The 23,471-nt window shown below is 36.1% G+C and overlaps 1 protein-coding gene across 1 annotated transcript; it reads right to left on the reverse strand.

Annotated features, from left to right (window-relative positions):
• Positions 1–4,225: 4,225 nt before the first annotated feature.
• LOC122482558 (putative olfactory receptor 52P1) lies at positions 4,226–5,274 on the reverse strand. Its single transcript, XM_043578867.1, has one exon. The coding sequence runs from the start codon at positions 5,265–5,267 to the stop codon at positions 4,314–4,316; it is 954 nt and encodes a 317-aa protein (XP_043434802.1). The 5' UTR covers positions 5,268–5,274; the 3' UTR covers positions 4,226–4,313.
• Between the last annotated feature and the right edge of the window lie 18,197 nt (positions 5,275–23,471).

The following is a 23,471-nucleotide window of genomic DNA, read 5'->3' on the forward strand; positions in this document are numbered from 1 at the left end:
ATAAAACATGGAATTTGTGGAAATTGCATCCCTTTCTCTTCCCAGAAATAATTTAGTTGTGTTGTTGTTGTTGTTAGTGACCTTACTGGTTTAATACTATAAAGTGTTTATTCGCCGTAATGTGTGGCCACACAACATCAGTGATTTGGTAGCTTAGTGATCCACTACTGATTGTTCAGAGATTTACTTAAATTCTTTGAACCAATAATTTTTATATTCTCTGCCGAAAGGATCTGTGTATGGGTTGGGGTTCTTATTCAACATCTAAGCAGTTTATAATTCTATATTACACTTCATGTCCTTCTTGTACAGGGACTCAAGATAACCCAGACATGAGAGACTGAAGCCCTCACAGATCTTTCTTGGCTACATGCACAGCCCTGCACATGCTCATGGTCTTGTAGAGTCGCAATATGTCAGAGCTTTTCAAAATGTCCTGTAGACATTCCATTTTTCAAGTCCCCCTGTGAGGTTTTGGCCAGGCTCTTGTTTTCTGCAACTCGTGGAGAATATAGCTATTCAATAATGATGAAGAGAGTTAAACTACCTTTTATATTTGATTTCAAACTAGCTAAGATATGTGATGTTTTGGCAATCAAAAGAAAAGGAAAATTGTATCTATAGTATATGTGTCTATTAAATAAGAACTATTCGTATGCATACTTAACATACTTAACAAATATAGAACATTCACAAATAATGACTTTCTTCTGTACCTCCCAAGTACTTGTCACAACTACTACCGCTCTTACTGCTACTGCTAGTATGCATTCACCTTCTCCTCAAAGAAGTCACCCCCAAAGTCACTCCACGGTTTTGTTATCTTTCGCATATATTTCTTTAATCTGGTGGTTCCTGATGTTTGTCACTGTGTTGCTACTCCCATTGGTATTCTTTGTGCTTTTACTCATTATCCTGTCATGCCTACCTTCCTAATTCTTCTTAATAGTGGCATGTCACACCCACTAGATTTCACTCACAAGTTTGTTAAGCCTTTGTCACGTGTCTCAACAACTGGTAATTCCATTTGAATTCTTACTGGGTTTTTTTGGTGACTTCAAAGTTTGCATAGATTTTTTTCCCCATCATGCTAGCCTTTCAGTTTTTCTACTCACTTGCTCCTATTACTATTCTCACTACATTTTTGTGCATTTTTGTGATCACACTGTCTTCATGTCATCCAACAATCTTGTCTCATCCTCTTTTCTCATCTCTCATTAGTTCCTTGACCTGCCTAGTCTAACATACTATTTACTACAACTGCTGTGAAATTGCTCCTACAAAGGGAGTAATGCCTGCTGAATTAGAAAGACTTTCCCTTGTACTTGAAAAAAAAATACCTCTTACCTAATATTGCTTTGTAATCATTTATCTATTTGTATATCAGTTTATTCCTTTAGGTTATGAGCTCTCAAATTAATAAATTGATTATGAAAATATACCCTTACATTTTGAATGAATGTTGGCCTTCTTTAGTCCTTAGGAGAAGAACTTTTCAGATTCCCATTCTATTCCTCAAACTTACCTTATCTTCAGAAACAGGCAGTGTATCCTCACCCAACACTTGCAAAGTATTAATCTCTTCAAATGTTATAATATGCCATTTTAAAATCATCTTTTGCATGAAATTTAAGAGTGTGATCTCCAACATGTATTTTATTCTTTAATTTAGTTGTTTCCTTCTCTTTGCCCTTTAGTACTCTATTCCCTTATAAGTACGTATTAGAATTTGTTGAATCACACATCTACGTAGGGGAGAATTTAATACAATTGAATGTGTATTTGTCACTGAAAAGTGGATGGGATGCTATAAGCAATACGTCTCAGCCCTACCCTTCTTGAATTTTGCTATAACACTGAATGATTATCACCAATGGATTATGGGTAGAATTAATGTATGTTTCTCTCGGGTTATACCTTTTTAAAAGAGGATATGGAATAAGTATTTATTAACAGTAACTAATTTAACTTAATAAAATATTTATTCCAATGTTATTTTATCATTTTTTTATTAATCTCTTTAGCTGATACATTTTACCTTATGATAAAGTCTACAAATCCACCATCGCTTTATCATAGCCAGTGTCTGATTTCAGGCACTTTCCATCAGCATATATGAGGTTGCTGTACATAAAGCTGTAAACTGTCTATGGATAAAGCTGATGTGGAAGAATGCTTCGTAAAGAGGTTTTCTAACTTACAGAAGAAACCAAAGTGTATGGCTCACTTTTGGGACACAAGGGCAAGATGAAACAAGGTTGTGTTAAGGACATGTCCAGGTTTGCATCAGTGACTCCTAGAGCAGCTGCAGTATGTATGAGACACCTCCTGGGACACAGTGAACAGAGCTCATCTGTTTCTCTTTTGGAAAAACCAGCCTTTCAAAAAGCAGTTTCAAACCCATGGTGTCCATTAAACAGATTCCAAGGATATGCAGGCAATCAGAGGATGATTTGTGAGAAACCCAGGGGAAAAAATGGTATATTAACTGAAATTAAATGTTCATATTCAACAATTTCCAGCTTTTAGTTCCTGTTAGGACCCTGGACAGAATGAAGGGACAGGCTGTTTCAAATATCCTTTACTTTTCATTGTTCTATGCCCACGGTATACTCTATCAGGATGTGTAACTTTGTTTTTAGGCTTTTCATGCTTCTTTTCTCCATTTTTTAATTTCACCTGTTTTAAGTACTCCTCATCTTACACACACACACACACACACACACACACACAAACCAATGTGTATTAAGGGTTCCCTCATATTTAATGATGGACAATCATATCTGAATAAAAATCTCTTCAGTGATTAAAAATAAACACTTACCTATTTTGTAGTGTGTACTAAATTCCAAAAACTGGTCTAAGCACATTTTGTGCTGAATCATTTAATTCTTGCTTTACCCTCTGAATTAAATCCTCATAATATCTTACTTTTATAAATGAGAGAGCTGAGGCCAGTACTGATTTAAGAATATACCCAAAGACACACAGGTAAAAACTCATGGTGCTAGATTTTAAACCCAAGCATTCTGATGAAAGACTGAACTTTTCACCACAATGCGATGCTGTTTAATCCAGGTGAAGTTATCCCCCCTGGGAATAATTGCAAATGTCCTGTGTGATGAAAGATATAGGCCACAAGTCCTGTTAATGACCTGAGTATAAAATGAATGTAATTTTTACTTTTAAAGCCCATTTTGCTAATACTCAGTTGGATATGTTGTGTGGACATATTAAGGATTCATCGGAATCACAGTGTTTTGTTTAATTATTGGCTTGATTGAAAGAAATTTCTTTTGGTTATGATTATGACATAAATTATCATGTAATTATTCCAGAATATGTTGTGAGCCACAAAAGATTATTATTCCCCTTATCAGTAGTCTGGACTGCAGGCAGCTTGCTGCTGTTATGGCTCATATACACATATTTTAGGTCATAAATACTAGAATTAAAGTTTGCTTAAAGACTTATTAGTTAATAAAAATAAGAGCTTGTGGTTACTGTGAATTGGTAAGCGTATTTTTGAAAATTAACCTGACCAGACTGAGAAAGGCAAAAACCATATGATTTCACTCATGTGTGGAATCTGAAAAACAAAACAAATGGATAAACAAACAAAAAGTAGAATCAGACCTATAAATACAAAGAACACACTGGTGGTTGCCAGTGGGAAAGTGGATGAGGGGTTGGGCAAAATGGGTGAAGGGGAGCAGAAGATACAGGCTTCCAGGTGTGGAACAAATAAGTAATGGGAATAAAAGCTTCAGCGTAGGGAATATGGTCAATTATACTGTAAGAGCACTGTATGGTGACAGATGGTACCTACACTTGTGGTAAGCATAATATAACGTATAGAGAAGTTGAATCACTAAAACTACTGTGACATTGTGTGTCAACCATACTCAAAGAAAGACCTTAAAAAAATCAATGTGACCACATGATTTGAGAGTTTTTATATTCTGAAAATACTTATTTAATTATCTCACATTTGGAGATGTAACATAAATACTATAGGAACAATTTAATCTGAAAATACATAGAAAATAACAAAATTGGTAACATATATTAAATGTTTTCCATGTGTCACTCTTTGATAATATTCCCATTTGGTTTCATGTCAAATAGCTTGTACACTGAAAACATAAGTTTATATAAGGTAATTTTTTAAGTAAATGTACAGCAACAACTATGCCCACTGCAAGGCACAGGGGAGCCCAGAAAGAACAGTTGGACTACTTTCAGTTATTCATTATGGTAGCCGTAACTTTTGATAATCATGTTACACCAATTAGGACTGGCATTTACATATTTTAGTTTCCAGAAATCTTCTTGCTTGGGAAGAAGAGACCAACCACTCGGTCACGAATCTGCTTGGTCTTGACGCCATACACCAGGGGATTGACTGCGGGAGGCACCAAAAGATACAAACTCGCAAAAATTATATGAATGCTTGGAGGTACCTTCTCGCCAATGCGGTGAGTTAGGAAACTAAACAGTGCAGGGGTGTAGGAGACAAGTATAGTGCACACATGGGCAGCACAGGTGCCCAGCGCTTTCGAGCGGGCATTCTGGGAAGACAGCCGGAAGACTGCCTGGAGGATTTTGGTATAGGATGCGGCTATGAGCCCTAGGTCCCACACCATCACTGAAAGGGCCACAGAGATTCCGTACACTCTGTTAATGAGGGTGTTGGCACTGGCCAACTTCACCACAGCCATGTGCTCACAGTAGGCATGACTGATGACATATTTAGTATAATATGGTAGCCTTTTAATAAGAAGAGGACCTGGAAAAACCATAAGGATAGCTCGGGTCATACCAGCTAGACCCATTTTAATGACCATTGGTGTTGTCAGGATGGTTGTATAACGCAATGGGATACAAATAGCTACATAGCGGTCAAAGGCCATGGCAACCAAGAGGGATGATTCAATTATGCAGAATGTGTGAATGAAATACAACTGTGTCAGGCAGGTGTCAAAGTCAATCCAATGTGCATCCATCCAGAAGATACCAAGCATCTTGGGGGCCGTGGAAGAGGCAAGAGCCATGTCATTCACTGCCAGCATACAAAGGAAGAAATACATAGGCTGGTGGAGGCTTGGTTCTAGTTTGATGGTGACGATGATTACACTGTTCCCCAGCAGGGCCAGGGCAAACAGGAGGCAGACCGGGATGCCAATCCAGCAGTGAAAATCTTGCAAACCAGGAATACCAACCAGGAAAAAAGATGAGATGTAGCGATGTGTAGCATTGTCTGCCATGTTAGAACTGGAGACTTTGCATGCTCAGATACAAAATAGCCAGACTAATCCCTATGCACAGAAAGAAGGTTGACAGAATGATTGGTTCTGTGTATGGAGATTCCATGCATACTAAAATAGTGCATCTAAAGGGCTGACTTTTCTCTGAAACTTCTGTAAGCTGTTGGGTAAATCACTTCACCATTATCTTCATTTGCAAATAAGATCTATTTAAGTTCTTTCCAAATTTTCTCTTCTCTGTCCAATTTTATTCTATTCTACTCTTTCATTTTTATTATCTACTAAGTATACAGGTAGTGACAAAATTTCTGCTTCTTTGTGCCTAGGATTTTTCTGTGTTTGTGATATAAACAGCTTTAAGAAAGGCAAAGACCACTGTTCTTGGGAAATTTTCAATGACGTGTGGAAATGGATGCGGGAATACATAAGCACACACACAAGTGTCCATATTTGCAGTCATTTGCAGGTTATGTAAAATGCATTTATAATTTTAATGATATGGTAGTCCACAGACAACTTAATCAAATAATCAGGAATGTATAACGAGAAATTCAAGCAGTTTAAATATAACCAGAATTCTTGGGAACATTAAAAAGTAATAAACTCTTATTCTCACCCCCTGGTTAATGCTTTCTTATTTCAGAGAAGATCTTGAAGATAATCAGAAGGACAGGATATTAGAAGCATGTCTTGAAAGTGAGGACTATCAGCTGAATACAGTAGAAAAACACAAATCTGCCATTAGGGTTTTCACTGCATATTCTCCAGATATCAGGGTTTTTTGGTTTTTGCTTTTGTTTTTTGCAATGGCTATATTCCACAATTTTCTGTATAATTCAAAAACAAGAACTTATATGACTGCATTTATCAGCCCCTCCAAATTTATTCATATTGTAATGAATATGTTAATTCTATATTAACACTATATTAATAAGGAAAAAATGTTTTTACTGAGCCATCCAAGAAAAGTTAACTTTATTCAACATCTTATAAAGTACCATACTTAAGTTTTAAAAAGATTTACAAGGAAATTAATTTAACATTTTAAATTAGGGGAGAAAAGCTGTAAATCAGTTATGTGCCCTCCAATTTTTTTTTTGGGGGGGGATTTATTTCTTCACTCTTTCAGATAATGTAAATATTTCTATCAACACACATCTTCAGTTAATAGGAATAATGTAAGTCCATTTGGTGTTCTGCCCCTCTCCTAGCCTTGACCTTGGGTTTGCAACCTGCCTAATGGCAATGAATAGCAAATCAACATCAATCCAGTCCTCCTGGTGTCAGCGCCACAAGCATCTTTTCATGATCCTTTCCTGATCTTGTCTTTTCATTCAGATAACTGCCCTTAACCTTCCTCTGACGATCTAATTTCCTCCCAATATCATAATTTTCGAATGCACTTCCCAGTCTTCATAACATACCTTTTGAAATTTGTAATTGTCCTCAATGGCTGCTCCTCAACTCAACCGATATGAAAGGTCAATAAATATTAATAAATATTCCTATTGACAATGCCTCTATGTTTGCATTTCCACCTAATATCTGTGAGGGAAAAACTTTCTGGTTATAATATGGACATTCTCCTAGCAAGCGCATGCTACTCTGGACCTGAGTAAGTATCTGAGGTGTTTCTTTGTAAGGAAGTGAGAATTCAAATTTTAGTTAATTATTGTAAACATCTCAGAAGAATTTAGAATTTAAACATTATACAAACACCCAGATTTAGTGGATTGCCACATCGGATGTGAGGCCCACAAGTTCAGGTAGAGATAAGATACCCTGGGGCAAGAAACTGTGAGTATCGAACATTTAAACTATAAAAAGTAAGTTTAATAAAAAGAGTACTTAATACCTTTACAGGTTTGTCCATGTTCCATGATTTTTCCTCCTTAGTGTAGAACCAAAAATTCAAAAGGACGGTTGGCAGAGAACTAAGTATGCAGCAATCAAAATAATACACCTAGAAATATAGACATGATTTCTAGCTAGAAAAAATTACATAAAATAAAAAAATAAGCTTAATTGCTTTGTGATACGTACATACTTACTAACCAGAGTAGGTCTACAGGCATCAGTAAATTTTCTTATAAGACAATGCTAAGAGAAAGATGTTAAGTTGTTTCAATTTATAGACAGCCAGGCTCCCTTCAGGGCACTAGAATGAGTAACATAGGGAACCACAGAGAACAAACTCCAAGTACATGTCAGCCTATTCTGAATGAACTCAGCAAGGTTGTTCATTACCTTATATTTAGCAGATTGCCCCGGAGGTCAGAAAGTCCCCACACCCTCCTAGTTTCCTGTTAGTTCTGTTTTTGTATCTGTTTCTGAAACATACAGATACAATGTTCTTTCTGCCAGCTGGGTTCTGGCATTTTACCTGCATCTGGGTTAGTTAGCAGAATCCGTTGCCTTCCATCTGCTATTCCAGCGAGCACAGTGGTAGTGGCCATGTAATGCTTTCTGTATGATCTGTCATATATATAAATATGTCCCACACAACATTCACTATTTTCCTGAAAGCTCCCCTACCATCTGTCTGTATCTCATTTGCTGGTAACAGCAACCACACAGTCGTTGAAGCCAAAAATCTCAGAGTTATCCTTGACCCTTTGCCATTTGTAACCTTAATAGTACTATCAAGCAGCTATTACATCTTGACGAATTTAATTATTTGATACCTATCAAATACGGCATGTGCCATCATCTCCATCTCCTTTAGCTGTGACATTCATTAACTTCCATGTAGTCTGTGACCTGGCCTTCTAATTATTCTTCCTATTTCAGGTTTTTCCTTAGTCCATCTTCTCACATGATCAGCTATCTTTCAAGAGTTAGATATGATTAGTTTGCTCCAAATCTCGTCTTTGAAAGCATCATCTTATTAAAAAAAAATGTTAACTCACTTTGTCACTTGCGTTTACCTTTTTCAAGCCCCCGATCTTGCCACTGCTTCACTTCAATGTGTTCCAGAACTTCTAGTAGTTCTGGGATCATACTATACAGTTTTTACTTTTTTATGACTTTAAACTGACCCTACCCTTGGATTTGACTAATTTTTCCCTTATTAGCTTGATAAGCTTTTATCTATCTTTTTAATTCTCTGATTCTCTGAAGTGTTTGCAGTCTACTTCAAACAGTTAATGACTTCTCCTATGCAATACTCCTATATCTTTCACACACATTGATGAGCACAAGTGCTACATCTTTTGGTAGCTATTCATTTACATAATTGTTCTAAGTACTCCACTATCACATGAGACACGAAATAAAAGGACCACATATTAAGGACTTGGTGTCTCCAGTGTTTTGCTCACTTCCTGACACAGTGGAAGCAACTAGACTGTCAGTGATTTGATATTAACTGAGATATTCTTTCTGCCAGATAATGTCACATTATAATAGCGTAAAGGTGGTTTTGAATCATGGGAGCACCTTATGTTCTATGTTGGCAAATGGGAAAACTGGTGGTTCTAGACTTTCTAAATATCCCTTCATCAACAAATACAGTCCTCCTCCAGTCTAATCAAAGATAGTACATTCTTTTAGTTTTCATCAATACTGTGCTTCCTTTCAAAAAGCAGCACAGAGTGGAAGTGTAACATCACGTCCAAAGGACCCCTATGTGTTAAATTTTAAATGGGTACAGAAGGAATTATTTTGAGACATGGAGAATAGCATTTCATAATTGTTTTTAGTGACAGACATAAATTCAAAACCTACTTTTTTTCTCTTCGTAAAGGAATATATACATATATATAGTGTATTATGTGTATTACATGTATTATGTGTATATATATACATAATGTGTATATATGTATATGTATATATATATATATATATATATATATATATAATCTGCATTTTGCTTTCATTCTTTCCGGAAACTATTCAAAATTTGCGACCATTCAAGTAACAAATGTACTAAAATAGTTGAGAGCAGCATATATGTGCCAAATCTATATTTTCAGGACCTTAAATGGGGGTAAGGGCTTGAGGAAAAGACTTACGTGTATTTTGGAAGATAACAAAACCAATTTATCTTTTCCAGCAACAAAAGCCAAAGAAAAGAATGAAACTCAAGTCTTCATCCCATAAAATTCTATCCCATTTTCTATCTTAAAAAAAAAAAAGACAAAGAAGTGGGGAAAAATAAAAAGGTGTTTTTCTTATGTAGGTGATTCTCTTAAATTGTCATGATCTGGAGTGTTCATGAGACTCACCCTTGCACTGCTGTATTTCATTTCATGCACTTTCATACCTCCTACTCCAAACAAAGTTCATCATCAGAACTGATGTCTAATTGGATCTCACCCATATTCGCTGACTTTGCCATATGGCTTGTGTTTTATGTTTCTACTTGCATTGCTGCTATATTAATAGATGAATTTGAAATATATACGCAGAGACCCTTTATAACCCACTGGCCATTCATCATTCCCACTTTCCTTCCTCTAAAGACAAACTCACTACACTATACGTCATCCCACATGCATTTATCATCATCTACAACTGGACCTCCCCTGAAAACTTAAATTCCAAAAAAACTGCATCTATTCCTCTCTCATACTGTAGCACACAGCATTAATTCTTGCTGTCTAGATAAAAAGATTTTGTGACACATCACTTCAAACTTTTTTTCATCAGCATACCCAAATATCTCATTCCATTTGCTTTTTCAGGGACCAAGAACAGGCTGCCCCAAGATGGGCCACTTTGGCATGAAGACTACCCTGAGCTGAAGATTATCAAGACCCTACAGGCTCAAGAGAGCCTTCTGTCCCTCCATTAAGTACCTACAACAATCTAAACTGGGAGCCTCTCCCAGAATATGGGTTATTAGCAGGGAAGGATTTTATCTGAGCTATCTGTATGGCAGGGCAAATATCTAATTACAAAACATCTGTTCTTCTTCTTATTGTCCTGTGAACTGCATTCTTCCCTCTGAAGTCCCAGACCCCTAAGACCTTCTCTTTAGTTCAGGGTAGCTTTTAGACCTCATTGTACCTGACTGTCTCTGGAATTTCCATGTCTGTATGGATTCCCTCTATGCACACTATTATATTTGGTTTTCTCCTGTTAATCTGTCTCATGTCAATTAGATACTTATTCCAGCTAGAAGAACTCTTGAAGGGGACAGGAATCCTTCCTCCTGGACACTTTCCTTCTCATCCATTTTGCAGTTCTCCCACTTTGTTTCCAACTCTTTTGCTTCTGTGCCTGAGATATGGAGCACTACTGGGGGAAATTATAGCTGTAGGGATTAGTATTACTTAAACTGTATCTCAGTTTTCTAAACTCTAAAATGTGGGTAGTAAAAATATATTTCATTTTATTGTGTTGTTTTGAGGAGTATATAACCTAATTATAGGAAATGTTTAGTCAGCCACCTGGCGCATAGTAATCACCTAACAAGTGCTAGCTAATATTATGAGAAATGCTATTCAAAGAATAGCATTCCACAGGTAGAAACTCTGACTATGACACTTAATAGGTATTTGATTTCCACCTCATAAAAACTATGCCTTTGTTTCTTTAACAGTGTGACAGAATAACAATAGGAAGCACTCATTCTACTGGTTTCTACAAGAATTGAACAAGACTATTCACATAAATAAGACCATATTAACATAATTAAAAACTGGCATTTAGAAAAGTGGCTGGAACATAGTCAACACTCACAAATGTTACCTATTAATAAGTTTAATTGACTTACACTTACTGTGTTGTCCTTGTACCAGATTGGATACTTGCTGCTTAGAAGGGAAAAGTGTTAAGGATTATAAATTTCCCGAGAATTCCTATTCTACTTGCAAACTCTCTTAAATTATATTCACTTCCACCACTCCCATCCAAAGACATCAAAGACATGAGAGAAGGAATCCTTCTCCATGTCCTTGGTTAATGATCCACTCATCTATCCTCCAAACCAGTAATCTGCTCTTAGACAGATTCACTAAACCGATAACCTGTGTCCTCTTAAATTTGAACTTCCTCACCACTGTGTCCTCTTAGTTCATTGCATTAACTTTAAAACTCACTAATGTTTTGCTGTTCTCCATTTACTTCAGCTGATTTCTGACACATTTCTTGGAAGAAAATTGAAAATTCCTTATTTCTTAACATTAGTGTGGTGCCCCCTACAGATAAGAAAACTGCTCTTGCAAAGTTGGTTAACAATCGCTTAATAATGAATGAGACTATCCCTGACTTGTTTGTGACTACTTATTTTCATGTTCATCTCCTTCATGAGACTGAGCATCATACAAATAAAGATACTGAAACCCAGTAAACTGCTAATAAATTCTGAGTGCAAACAGTCTGTTTTCATACCTCCTCAGCAGTCTTAAGTAGTTCCCATATTTTTATCCTGTAATTCCTGCCTCTGACCCACTAGAGATGGCCAATAGCTCCACAGTCATCTACTACTTCTGCTCTTCACTTTCTTCAACTGCTTTCTGAAAATATAATCCTTTAACATTGTGACCACCATGAGTTACACAACCAGAAACCAGTATGTAGTAGGAAGTTCTTAGACCCTTGCGTAAAAAGAAAAAAGAATTAGTACTTTTTTAACATTGGAGAATATTCCCTCCTTATTCTCTAGTACCAGATCACATTACTCCTCCTGTCTCTTGCAAACATGTATTGTGATTTATCTGCCTAAATATCTTCTTTTCCCATTTGACTACCACCTGCTTGATCTAAAATAATACCGCATATAATGACATGAATTCTTGTTCTCTGCAAATCTTTAAATGATGATTTGCCATCGCCATGTCCAGAAAAAACCACTTACCTAGGAATGGTTAAAAGGTATGACAGTGGTGACTTCAGGGGCACTGAGGCCTCTGCGGGCAAGATGGTATCCATGGCTGCCTTGCGATGGGTTATTACGATGTTCAAGGGTCTCATAAGGTTTTGGAAAGCCAAGAAGTCCTCTGATTATATACACAGGAGACATCAAGATGGAGGGAAAATAAGACAGGCCAGAACTATGCACAGACATATTAACACTAGGGCAGACATAGAACACTGGGACTCCCCAGAGTTCATGTGTGGATAAAGCTCATATGTTTCTATTTTGTCTCTACAGAGACAGGCTTAAAAATGCCCAGTGTCCCTGGACTGTTAATCAAATGATTAGTCCATATAGAATGTTGTAAGAAGACCAAGAAATAAAAATGACCTTAGTGTAGACAGTCTGACAATTCCTATTGACTCGGGAAATAATAAGGTCTGAATTGGTTATGATCCAGGCTATTTCAAGATCCCCATTTTATTATTCTTTTCTCTTGTTCCATTTACTGTGACATGATATCCATATGTGTGGTTACTTTGTAATTCTTCTCACCATGTTCATGGGTCCTCATACACACTCACAGACTCGGGTATATTCTCTGTTCTCTTATCAGTTTTTCACAAATTATATTTTCATTGCTCGGGATTTTAAGCCTCTGATATTTTCTGGTTTAATATGGTAAAAATGATACTTCAAATATTCATAGATTTCAGACACTGCATTTCTTCTATTCCTAATGCAGCTGAGCATCCTTGCATATGCTGGAGGGTCACCGTAATGTCATTTGTGTTTTTTTCCTCATGTTAAGTAGTTGTTTTCACCTATTGACTAATTTTATTGTTCCTTTTGAGTTTTTCTTGTTGATTTTCAGGTTCTTCTTACATATTCTAACCTAAAACTAGTGATAAATTCTGCCAATGACTTCTAATTGGGTTTTATGTGTTAACATTGTCCATAATGCCTTTACCTGAAAAAGAAAATCCTTCACTTCAATGTAAAGTCATCCAAATTTTGCCTATTTTTTAAATAGTTCACCCTGATTTTAACATTTTCCCCACCTTTTCCCTTGGACTTTAACCCCTAAGATCTATTTTTGAACTCATTTCATGCTTAATCTCTGAAAATCTAGAATAACGACCCTATACCTGAGTGGTTGGCTGCTCACCCTCCTTCTTTCCCCACTTGGATTCTGAATGGTGTCTTACTCCTGGCTTTTTTCAGCCTGGCACATTTCACCCTCTGAACACTAGTTTTATCATTTTCCTTAAAAATTCACCGCAATTCATTCTTTCTTTCCATTTCTTGTTTTTGTTCTTTTCTATTTGTGAGCCAGTGCCATTAACTTCAAAATAACCTTGAAAGTGCATAAAAGTAATTATCTTTCATATTCTCCACAACATTCATATCATCTTGTCCATCTATCCCAGTGTGGTTATCCCTCCTGTGAATAATATGAATGTTCTCTGAAATGAAAGTAACAGGTCTCTGGGCAATGTTAATAAATTTTATTGCAAGAAAACAATCAACAAAACTAAAAGACAACCCTTGGAGTGGGAGCAGATATTTGCAAATGGCATCTGATAAAATCCATAAAGAACTTATCAAACTTAACACTCAAAAAACAAATAATCCAGTGAAGAAATGGGCAGAAGACATGATAGACATTTTCCCAAAGAAGACAGATAGCTAACAGACACATGAAAAGATGCTCAATATCACCGATCATTAGGGATATAGAAATCAAAACTGGTAAGATACTACCTCACACCTGTCAGAATGGCTAAAATTAACAACAAAAGAAACAACAGATGTTGGTCAGGATGTGGAAAAAAGGTGAACCCTCTTACACTGTTGGTAGGAATGCAAACTGGTGCAGCCACTCTGGAAAACAGTTAATAAACTTTTCTCAAAAAGTTAATAATAGAACTACCCTACGACCCAGCAAATGCACTACCAGGTATTTACCCAAAGGATACAAAAGTACTGATTCAAAAGGGCACATGCACCCCAATGTTTATAGCACCGCTATCAACAATAGCCAAATTATGGAAATAGCCCAAATGTCCATCAGCTGAATGGATAAAGAAGATGTGAGATATATATATAGATATAGGTATAGATATAGATATATGATTATTACAATATATGATTATAATTATATATACATATATTATATATATAATGGAATATTAGCCATAAAAATGAAATCTTTGACATCTACAACCACATGGATGGAGGTAGAGTGTATTATGCTAAGCAAAACAAGTCAGTCAGAGAAACGCAAATGTCATATGATTTCTCTCATATGTAGAATTTCAGAAACAAAACAGATGAACACAGAGGAAGGAGAAAAAGGAGAGGGAGGCAAACCATAAGTGACTCTTAACTATAGAGAAAAAACTGAGGGTTGCTTGGAGGAGAGGTAGGCAGGGGATGAGATAGATGGGTGATGGGTATTAAGGAGGGCAGTTGTGATGAGCGCTGGGTGTTACCTGTGATGAGTCACTAAATTCTATTCCTGAAACCAATTTTACACTATATGCTAAGTAGAATTTTAATAAAAACTTTAAGAAAAAAAAGAAAACATATGTACTTCAGTTGCATAAAGATGTAGTTTCTAGTCTATTTAAATATAAAGACATGCTTTGGGTAAGTTTTTTTATCGACTCACATAAGGAATAATTTTGCTTTCAGTAATTGTATATCGAAAAAACACATTATGAAAAATACAGTGGTAACAACGTAATAATGAATGAGCTGCATATTATCAATCATAGCATTTATATACCTTTAAAAACACTTATATGCATGTAAAATTGTATTCAAACAATCTGCAAAAGATGCTTGATAAATGCTTGGATTTATGCCTCATTTGCAGTGAGTTTATTGCTCTCTAGGCCTCAGGAGTCCGTAGGTTGGGAACCACTGTTATAATGGATTTTTTTTTTGTCTTCTTGATCTCTGCCTTTCATCACCCCCCAAATTTTATTTTCCTCCTTCTACTTAATTATCAATAAATCTATTTTAGCACTGTATTAAATAAATAAATAAATAAATAAATAAATATTATAGCAAAATAGATGTGCTAGCCTAATTTTATTCCCATAGAACCAAAATCATTTTGAATAAGTGATACGTGGTCTTAGGGTTTGAGAGGAATCAAGATGTTCTGTGACAATTATTGCTCTAAATGAAAGAAATTGGTCTTGATTATAATTACATCTGAGTTTGGTTTTACATAAGTTACCATATAACTCTACTAGGTTATGTTGCAAGCCACGTGGAGCTAGTATATTTCTTGACAGACATTTAGACCAAAATCAGCTTCTTCCATTTAGCTCACATGGACATAACTTTAATTAATGAAAATGGAGACTCACGTTTGCATCCAAAGACATATGAGCTAATCATATCTAAATACCCTGTGGTGTTTACCATGACAGAACATTTTGTCTCAATTTTTAAAGCTATTCTGTGACCAGTGTTCACTTGCCACAAATAAAGTGTTGACTATACCAGGGGCTCCTGGGTGACTCAGTCGGTCAAATGTCCAACTCTTGATTTCCACTCAGGTCATGATCTCACAGTTGGTGAGTTTGAGCCTTAGGTCAAGTTCTATGCTGAAAATGTGGAGCCTGCCTAGGAATCCCTCTCTCTCTCTTTCTCTGTCTCTCTTTCTCTGTCTCATTCTCTCTCAAAAGTAAATAAATATTCAAAAAAAATTTTTAATAAAAAATAAAAATATAGAGTGTTGGATGTCTTAGAGCCCAGAGGTAAATTTACTCCGAAAAAATATTCCATCAATTATTTACTAAAATTAAATATAAGCTAAGTTTCTTGAGAAATCTTATTGACAATGATTAACCTTAAATTTATTCAGCCAAGATTTAGTGATGTGTGGAACTGTTTCTGTAACAAACTAAAGCCTTATTCTGATTTCTTTCTGTTGTTCCATTTTGTCATCATGGAAATATAGAATATATTTAGAACAAGAATAGTGAATTTTAGAGTTCATTTAATTAAAACTTTTTGTTAATATTTTGGGAAATAACATGGAATGGCTCTTCAATACATTAAAATAAAGAGTATATCTTCACAATTTTATTGTCATAAAATTAATAAATATTAGCTACTGAAACACAAAGGTATACAAGTTATAGAATAGCATTTATTTTAACAGCTCCCCATCTACCCTAAATAAGAGATTTTGGTGTTCAAATATGTGATATTTATCTCCAAAAATCTTTTGCTGACTTACACTCATATTAAAAGCATAAACGAGCTTCTGTATCTTAACAAGTTCAGCAACACTAGATCCTGATAACCGTAATTTATTTTTCCAGTAGTGTATCAAATATTAAATTGTATTTGATCTATTATTTTAAATGTTGTAGTCATTTAATTTAATTTATTTGTATTTAATTTTATTTTTTATTTTTTAAAATTTACATCCAAATTAGTTAGCATATAGCGAAACAATGATTTCAGGAGTAGATTCCTTAATGCCCCTTACCCATTTAGCCCATCCCCCCTCCCACAACCCTTCCAGCAACCCTGTTTGTTCTCCATATTTAAGGGTCTCTTCTGTTTTGTCCCCCACCATATTTTTATATTATTTTTGTTTCCCTTCCCTGATGTTCATCTCTTTTGTCTCTTGATGTCCTCATATGAGAGAAGTCATATGATTTTTGTCTTTTGTCTGACTAATTTCACTTAGCATAATACCCTCCAGTTCTATCCACGAAGTTGCAAATGGCAAGATTTCATTCTTTTGGATTGCAGAGTAATACCCTATTGTGTGTGTGTGTGTATATATATATATATATATATATATATATACATATATACATATATATCTATATATATCACATTTTCTTAATCCATTCGTCCATCAATGGACATTGGGGCTCTTTCCGTACTTTGGCTATTGTTGATAGTGCTGCTATAAACTTGGGGGTGTCCCTTTGAAACAGCACATTTGTATCCCTTGGATAAATGCTTAGTAGTGCAATTTCTGGGTGGTAGGGTGGTTCTATTTTTAGTTTTTTGAGGAACCTTCATACTGTTTTCCAGAGAGGCTGCACCAGCTTGCATTCCCACCAACAATGCAAAAGAGATCATTGTTCTCTGCAACCTCGCCAACATCTATTGTTGCCTTAGTTGTTAATGTGAGCCATTCTGACAGGTGTGAGGTGATATCTCATTGTGGTTTTGATTTGTATTTCTTTGATGATAAGTGATGTTGAACATTTTTTCATGTGTTGGTTGGCCATCTGGATGTCTTCCTTGGAGAAGTGTCTATTCATGTCTTTTGCCCATTTCTTCACTGGATTATTTGTTTTTGGGTGTTGAGTTTCATAAGTGCTTTATAGATTTTGGATACTAACCCTTTAACTGATATGTCTTTTGCAAATATCTTCCCCCATTCTGTCAGTTGTCTTTTAGTTTTGCTGATTGTTTCCTTCGCTGTAGTCCCAGTAGTTCATTTTGGCATTTGTTTCCCTTGCCTTGGGAGACGTGTTGAGTAAGAAGTTGCTGTGGGCAAGATCAAAGAGGTTTTTGCCTGCTTTCTCCTTGAGAATTTTGATGGATTCCTGTCTTACATTTAGGTCTTTCATCCATTTTTAGTTTATTTTTGTGAATGGGGTAAGAAAGTGGTCCAGGTTCATTCTTCTGCATGTTGCTGTCCAGTTTTCCCAGCACCACTTGCTGGAGAGACTGTCTTTATTCCACTGGATATTCTTTCCTGCTTTGTCAAAGATAGGTTGGCCATACATTTGTGGGTCTATTTCTGAGTTCTCTATTCTGTTCCAGTGATCTGAGTGTCTGCTCTTTTGCTAGTACCATTGTCTTGATGATTACAGCTTTGGTAGTATAGCTTGAAGTCTGGGATTGTGATGCCTCCTGCTTTGGTTTTCTTTTTCAAGATCGCTTTGGCTATTCGGGGTCTTTTCTGGTTCCATACAAATTTTAGGATTATTTGTTCTAGCTCTGTGAAGAATGCTGGTGTTACTTTGGTAGGGATTTCATTGAATATGTAAATTGCTTTTGGTAGCATCAACAGTTTAACAATATTTGTTCTTCCTATCCAGGAACATGGAATCATTTTCCATTTTTTTGTGTCTTCTTCAATCTCTTTCATAAGCTTTCTATAGTTTTCAGTGTATAGATATTTCACCTCTTTGGTTAGATTTATTCCTAGGTATTTTAAGATTTTTTGTGCAACTGTAAATGGGATTGATTCCTTGATTTCTCTTTCTGTCACTTCATTGTGGGTATATAGGAATGCAACCGATTTCTGTGCACTGATTTGATATCCTTCAACTTTGCTGAATTCATGAATCAATTCCAGAAGTTTTTTGGTGGAATCTTTTGGGTTTTCCATATAGAGTGTCATGTCATCTGTGAAGAGTGAAAGTTTGACCTCCTCCTGGCCAATTTGGATGCCTTTTATTTCTTTGTGTTGTCTGATTGCAGAGGCTAAGACTTCCAATACTATGTTGAATAACAGTGGTGAGAGTGGACATCCCTGTCTCGTTCCTGACCTTAGGGAGAAAGCTCTCAGTTTTTCCAATTGAGGATGATATTGGTGTTGGGTCGCTCATATATGGCTTTTATGATCTGGAGGTATGCTCCTTCTATCCCTACTTTTTTGAGGGTTTTTATGAAGAAAGATGCTGTATTTTGTCAAATGCTTTCTCTGCATCTATTGAGAGGATCATATGGTTCTTGTCCTTTTTTTTATAGATGTGATGAATCACGTTAATTGTTTTGCAGATATTGAACCAGCCCTGCATCCCAGGTATAAATCCCAGTTGGTCGTGGTGAATAATTTTTTTAATGTATTGTTGGAGCCAGTTGGCTAATATCTTGTTAAGGATTTTTGCATCCATATTCATCAGGGAAATTGGTCTATTTTTCTCCTTTTTAGTGGGGTCTCTGTCTGGTTTTGGAACCCAGGTAATGCTGCCCTCAGACAAAGAGTTTGGAGGTTTTCCTTCCATTTCTATTTTTTGGAACAGCTTCAAGAGAATAGGTGTTAACTCTTCCTTAAATGTTTGGTAGAATTCCCCTGGAAAGCCATCTGGCCCTGGACTCTTGTTTTTTGGCAGATTTTTGATTACTAATTCGATTTCCGTACTGGTTATGGGTCTGTTCAAATTTTCTATTTCTTCCTGTTTCAGTTTTGGTAATGTATATGTTTCTAGGAATTTGTCCATTTCTTCCAAATTACCCATTTTATTGGCATATAATTGTCTTAATATTCTCTTATTATTGTTTTTATTTCTGTTGTGTTGGTTGTGATCTCTCCTCTTTCATTCCTGATTTTATTTGAGTTCTTTCCTTTTTCTTCTTGATCAAACTGGCTAATGGTTTATCAATTTTGTTAATTTTTTCAAACAACCAGCTTCTGGTTTCATTAATTTGTTCTACTGTTTTTTTGGTTTCAATAGCATTAATTTCTGCTCCAATCTTTATTATTTCCTGTCTTCTGCTGGTTTGGGGTTTTATTTGCTGTTCTTTTTCTAGCTCCTTAAGGCGTAAGGTTACGTTGTGTATTGAGATATTTCTTCCTTCTTTAGGAAGGCCTGGATTGCTATATACTTTCCTCTTATGACTGCTTTTGCTACATCCCAGAGGTTTGGGGTTGTGGTGTTATCGTTTTCAGTGACTTCCTTATACTTTTTAATTTCCTCTTTAACTGCTTGCTTATCCCATTCATTCTTTAGTAGGATGTTCTTCAGTCTCCAAGTATTTGTTACCTTTCCAAATTTTTCTTGTGGTTGATTTTGAGTTTCATAGCATTGTGGACTGAAAATATGCACGGTATGATAATCTTTTTGTACATACATAGGACTGATTTCTGTCCTGGTATATGTTCTATTCTGGAGAACGTTCCATGTACACTGGAGAAGAATGTATATTCTGCTGCTTTAGGATGAAATGTTCTGAATATATCTGTTAAGTCCATCTGGTCTAGTGTGTCATTCAAAGCCAATGTTTCCTTGTTGATTTTTTGATTAGATGATCTGTCCATTGCAGTGAGTGGGATGTTGAAGTCTCCTACTATTAAAGTATTACTACTGATGAGTTTCTTTATGTTTGTGACTAATTGATTTATATATTCTCACATTTGGCACATAAATGTTTACAATTGTTAGGTGTTCTTGGTCTATAGACCCCTTGATTATGATATAATGCCCTTCTGCATCCCTTGATGCAATCTTTATTTTAAAGTCTAGATTGTCTGATATAAGTATGGCTACTCTGGCTTTCTTTTGCTGACCATTAGCATGATAGATGGTTCTCTGTCCCCTTATTTTCAATCTGAAGGTGTCTTTAGGTCTAAAGTGGGTCTCTTGTAAACAGCCTATAGATGGGTCTTGTTTTCTTATCTATTCTGTCACCTTATGTCTTTTGATTGGAGCATTGAGTCCATTGATGTTTAGAGTGAGTACTGAAAGATATGAATTTATTGTCATTATGATCCTTGTAGAGTTGGAGTTTCTGGTGGTGTTCTCTGGTCTCTAATCTTTGTTGCTTTTGGTATATAAATATATATATATATATATATATATATATATATATATATTTTCTTCATCTTTTCTCCCCTCAGAGAGTCCCCCTTAAAATTTCTTGCAGGGCTAGTTTAGTGGTCACAAACTCCTTTAATTTTTGTCTGTGAACTTATCTCCTTCTATTTTGAATGACAGCTTGCTGGATAAAGAATTCTTGGCTGCATATTTTTCTGATTCAGCACACTGAATATATCCTGCAACTCCTTCCTGGCCTGCCAAGTTTCTGTGGATAGGTCTGCTGTAAACCTGATCTGTCTTCCCTTGTAGGTTAAGGACTTTTTTCCCCCCTTGTTGCTTTTATGATTCTCTCCTTGCCTGAGTATTTTGTGAATTTGACTATGATATGCCTTGTTGATGGTCGGTTTTTGTTGAGTCTCATGGGGGTCCTCTGTGCTTCCTGGATTTTGATGTCTGTATCTTTCCCCAGGTTAGGAAAGTTTTCTGCTAAGATTTTCTCACATAACCCTTCTACCCCTATTTCTCTCTCTTCCTCTTCTGGGACCCCTATGATTCTGATGTTGTTCCTTTTGAATGAGTCACTGATTTCTCTAATTCTTAAATCGTGCTCTTTTGCCTTAATCTCCCTCTTTTTTTCTGCTTCATTATTCTCTATAAGTTTGTCCTCTATATCTCTGATTCTCTGTTCTGACTCATCCATCCTTGCTGCTGCTGCATCCATCCATAATTGCAGCTCAGATACAGCATTTTCAATTTCATTCTGGCTATTTTTTACTTCTTCTATCTCCACAGAAAGGGATTCTAATCTATTTTCGACTCCAGCTAGTATTCTTATTTTCATGATTCTAAATTCTGGTTCAGACATCTTGCTTGTATCTGTGTTGGTTAAATCCCTGGCTGTTGTTTCTTCGTGCTCTTTCTTTTGGGGTGAATTGCTTCGTTTTATCATTTTGAAGGGAGAAAAGGAATTAATGAGGGAGAAAAATTGAAATAAGAAAGTAAAATTTAAAAAGTACTGAAATTAAAAATTAAAAACAAACACACACAAAAATTGAATAGATGATGCTAGATCCTAGATGTGTTTTGGTGTGGGTGTTGAAAGTGGTATGACAGATTAGAGAAAAAAAAGGGTGGGGGGAAGAAAATCGTTTGAGAATTTGAAAAAATGAATACACTGACATAGACTAAAATGAGATGATGGGGTAAAATAGAATTTGAAAAAATATACACAAAGTAAAGAATGTAGTTGAAAAAAATTAAAGAAAAATATTTTGATAAAAATTAAAAATAAATATGATTTTTTAATTTTCTGTATAAAAAAGAAAAGAAATGAAAATAGAAATAAAAGATTAAAAAAGAAAAGAAAAAAATTGTTTGAAAATTTGAAAAAGTGAATACACTGTAGTAGAGTAAAATAAAATGAAGGAAGTAAAATCAAATTTGAAAAAATTTAGATAGCAGCAAAAAATATAGTAAAAAATTAAAGAAAAATATTCTTAATAGAAATTGAAAGTAAAAATGAATTTTTTCTCTCTCTGCATTCAAGAAAAAGAAAAGAAATGAGAAAGAGAAACAGAAAAATAAGGAAATTGTTTGAGAATTTGAAAAGGTGAGTACACGGAAGTGGACTAAAATAAAATGATGGAAGTAAAGTAGAATTTGAAAAAAATTACACAAAAGTAAAAAGTATACTAATAAAAATTAAATAAATATATTTTTAATAAATATTGAAATAAAAATGAATTTTTTCTCTTTCTCTATTCAAGAAAAAGAAAAGAATTGTAAAAGAGAAAAAGGAAAAAGAAAGAAAATTGAATAGATGAACCTGTTAACAGATTGAGTAGGACTGAAATTGCTTCGTTTTCCTCTAGAAATCAGTCCATGTAGCGCTTTATAGTCCATAAATTAAGCTGGTGGTGAGTCTTGTGTTCTTGAAGAGCAATGTTGGCCTAGTTGGGCGGGGCTCAGTGTAACAGCTCTGCGCTCCACTAGGTGGCGCAGCTAGCCTGCTGGTGTGGGTTGTTGTGGTGCTCTTTGGTGCGCATGCGCATAGGCTGGAGTGTTGAAAAATGGCTCCACCCAGCCACACAGTCTGTTCTCCCAGATCAGCAATCGCACACCAGTCCTCCGTCTTCAGCTCTTGTCCACTCCCTGCTTTTTCACTCTCTGTGACCAGGCCCCAAGCAGTACCTCTCTCCCAAGTTTTGTCTCAGATGCAGCTATTTTCCCTGGCCCCTTACTTCCTAAGGACTGCGCTTTGACCCACTCCGCCCCTCTATGGGAGGGTCTCACCCAGCAATGGCTGAATATCCGCTGCACCCAGGAATGCCTGCTGGATGCTGTTGTTGCTGGTGCCCCAAGACTGTGGCGAGGTGCCAGCCCACCCCAGAAAATGTTCGCGAGACAGTGTAGCAGCAGCACTTCAGGGATTATGGAAAATCACAACACGCATCTGGCACCAGGTTTCACCCTTAATGACCTTGTTACAGCACCAGCGAATGTGGCCATTTTCCTGGGTTTGCTGAGACCAGGTGACTTCAACAGTCTCTACCAAATGTCCTTCCAGCCATGGAACCGCTTTTCCCTGTGTGGCCCCAGAACCTCCCAGCTCCCACTCTGTTCCTGGGGATTCGCCCTTCCCACCAGAACACTGCCAGGTATTGAGCTGTGGAGTTGCAGCCTTGTGCTTCCCTAGTTTACAGTCTTAATAGAGTTTAAACCCTCTTCTTTCTCCTTTCTCCCTTTTTAGTTTAGTCCCTGCAGTTGATTCCAATTTTCTGCTTTCTCTCCAAGTGCTTTTGGGGAGGGGTGATTTTCCCATATTTTTCCCCCTCCCCAGTCTCTGTCCTCTCTCTGCGCAAA

Source organism: Prionailurus bengalensis, chromosome D1, assembly GCF_016509475.1.
Source record: "Prionailurus bengalensis isolate Pbe53 chromosome D1, Fcat_Pben_1.1_paternal_pri, whole genome shotgun sequence".
NCBI classification, from domain to species: Eukaryota; Metazoa; Chordata; class Mammalia; order Carnivora; family Felidae; genus Prionailurus; species Prionailurus bengalensis.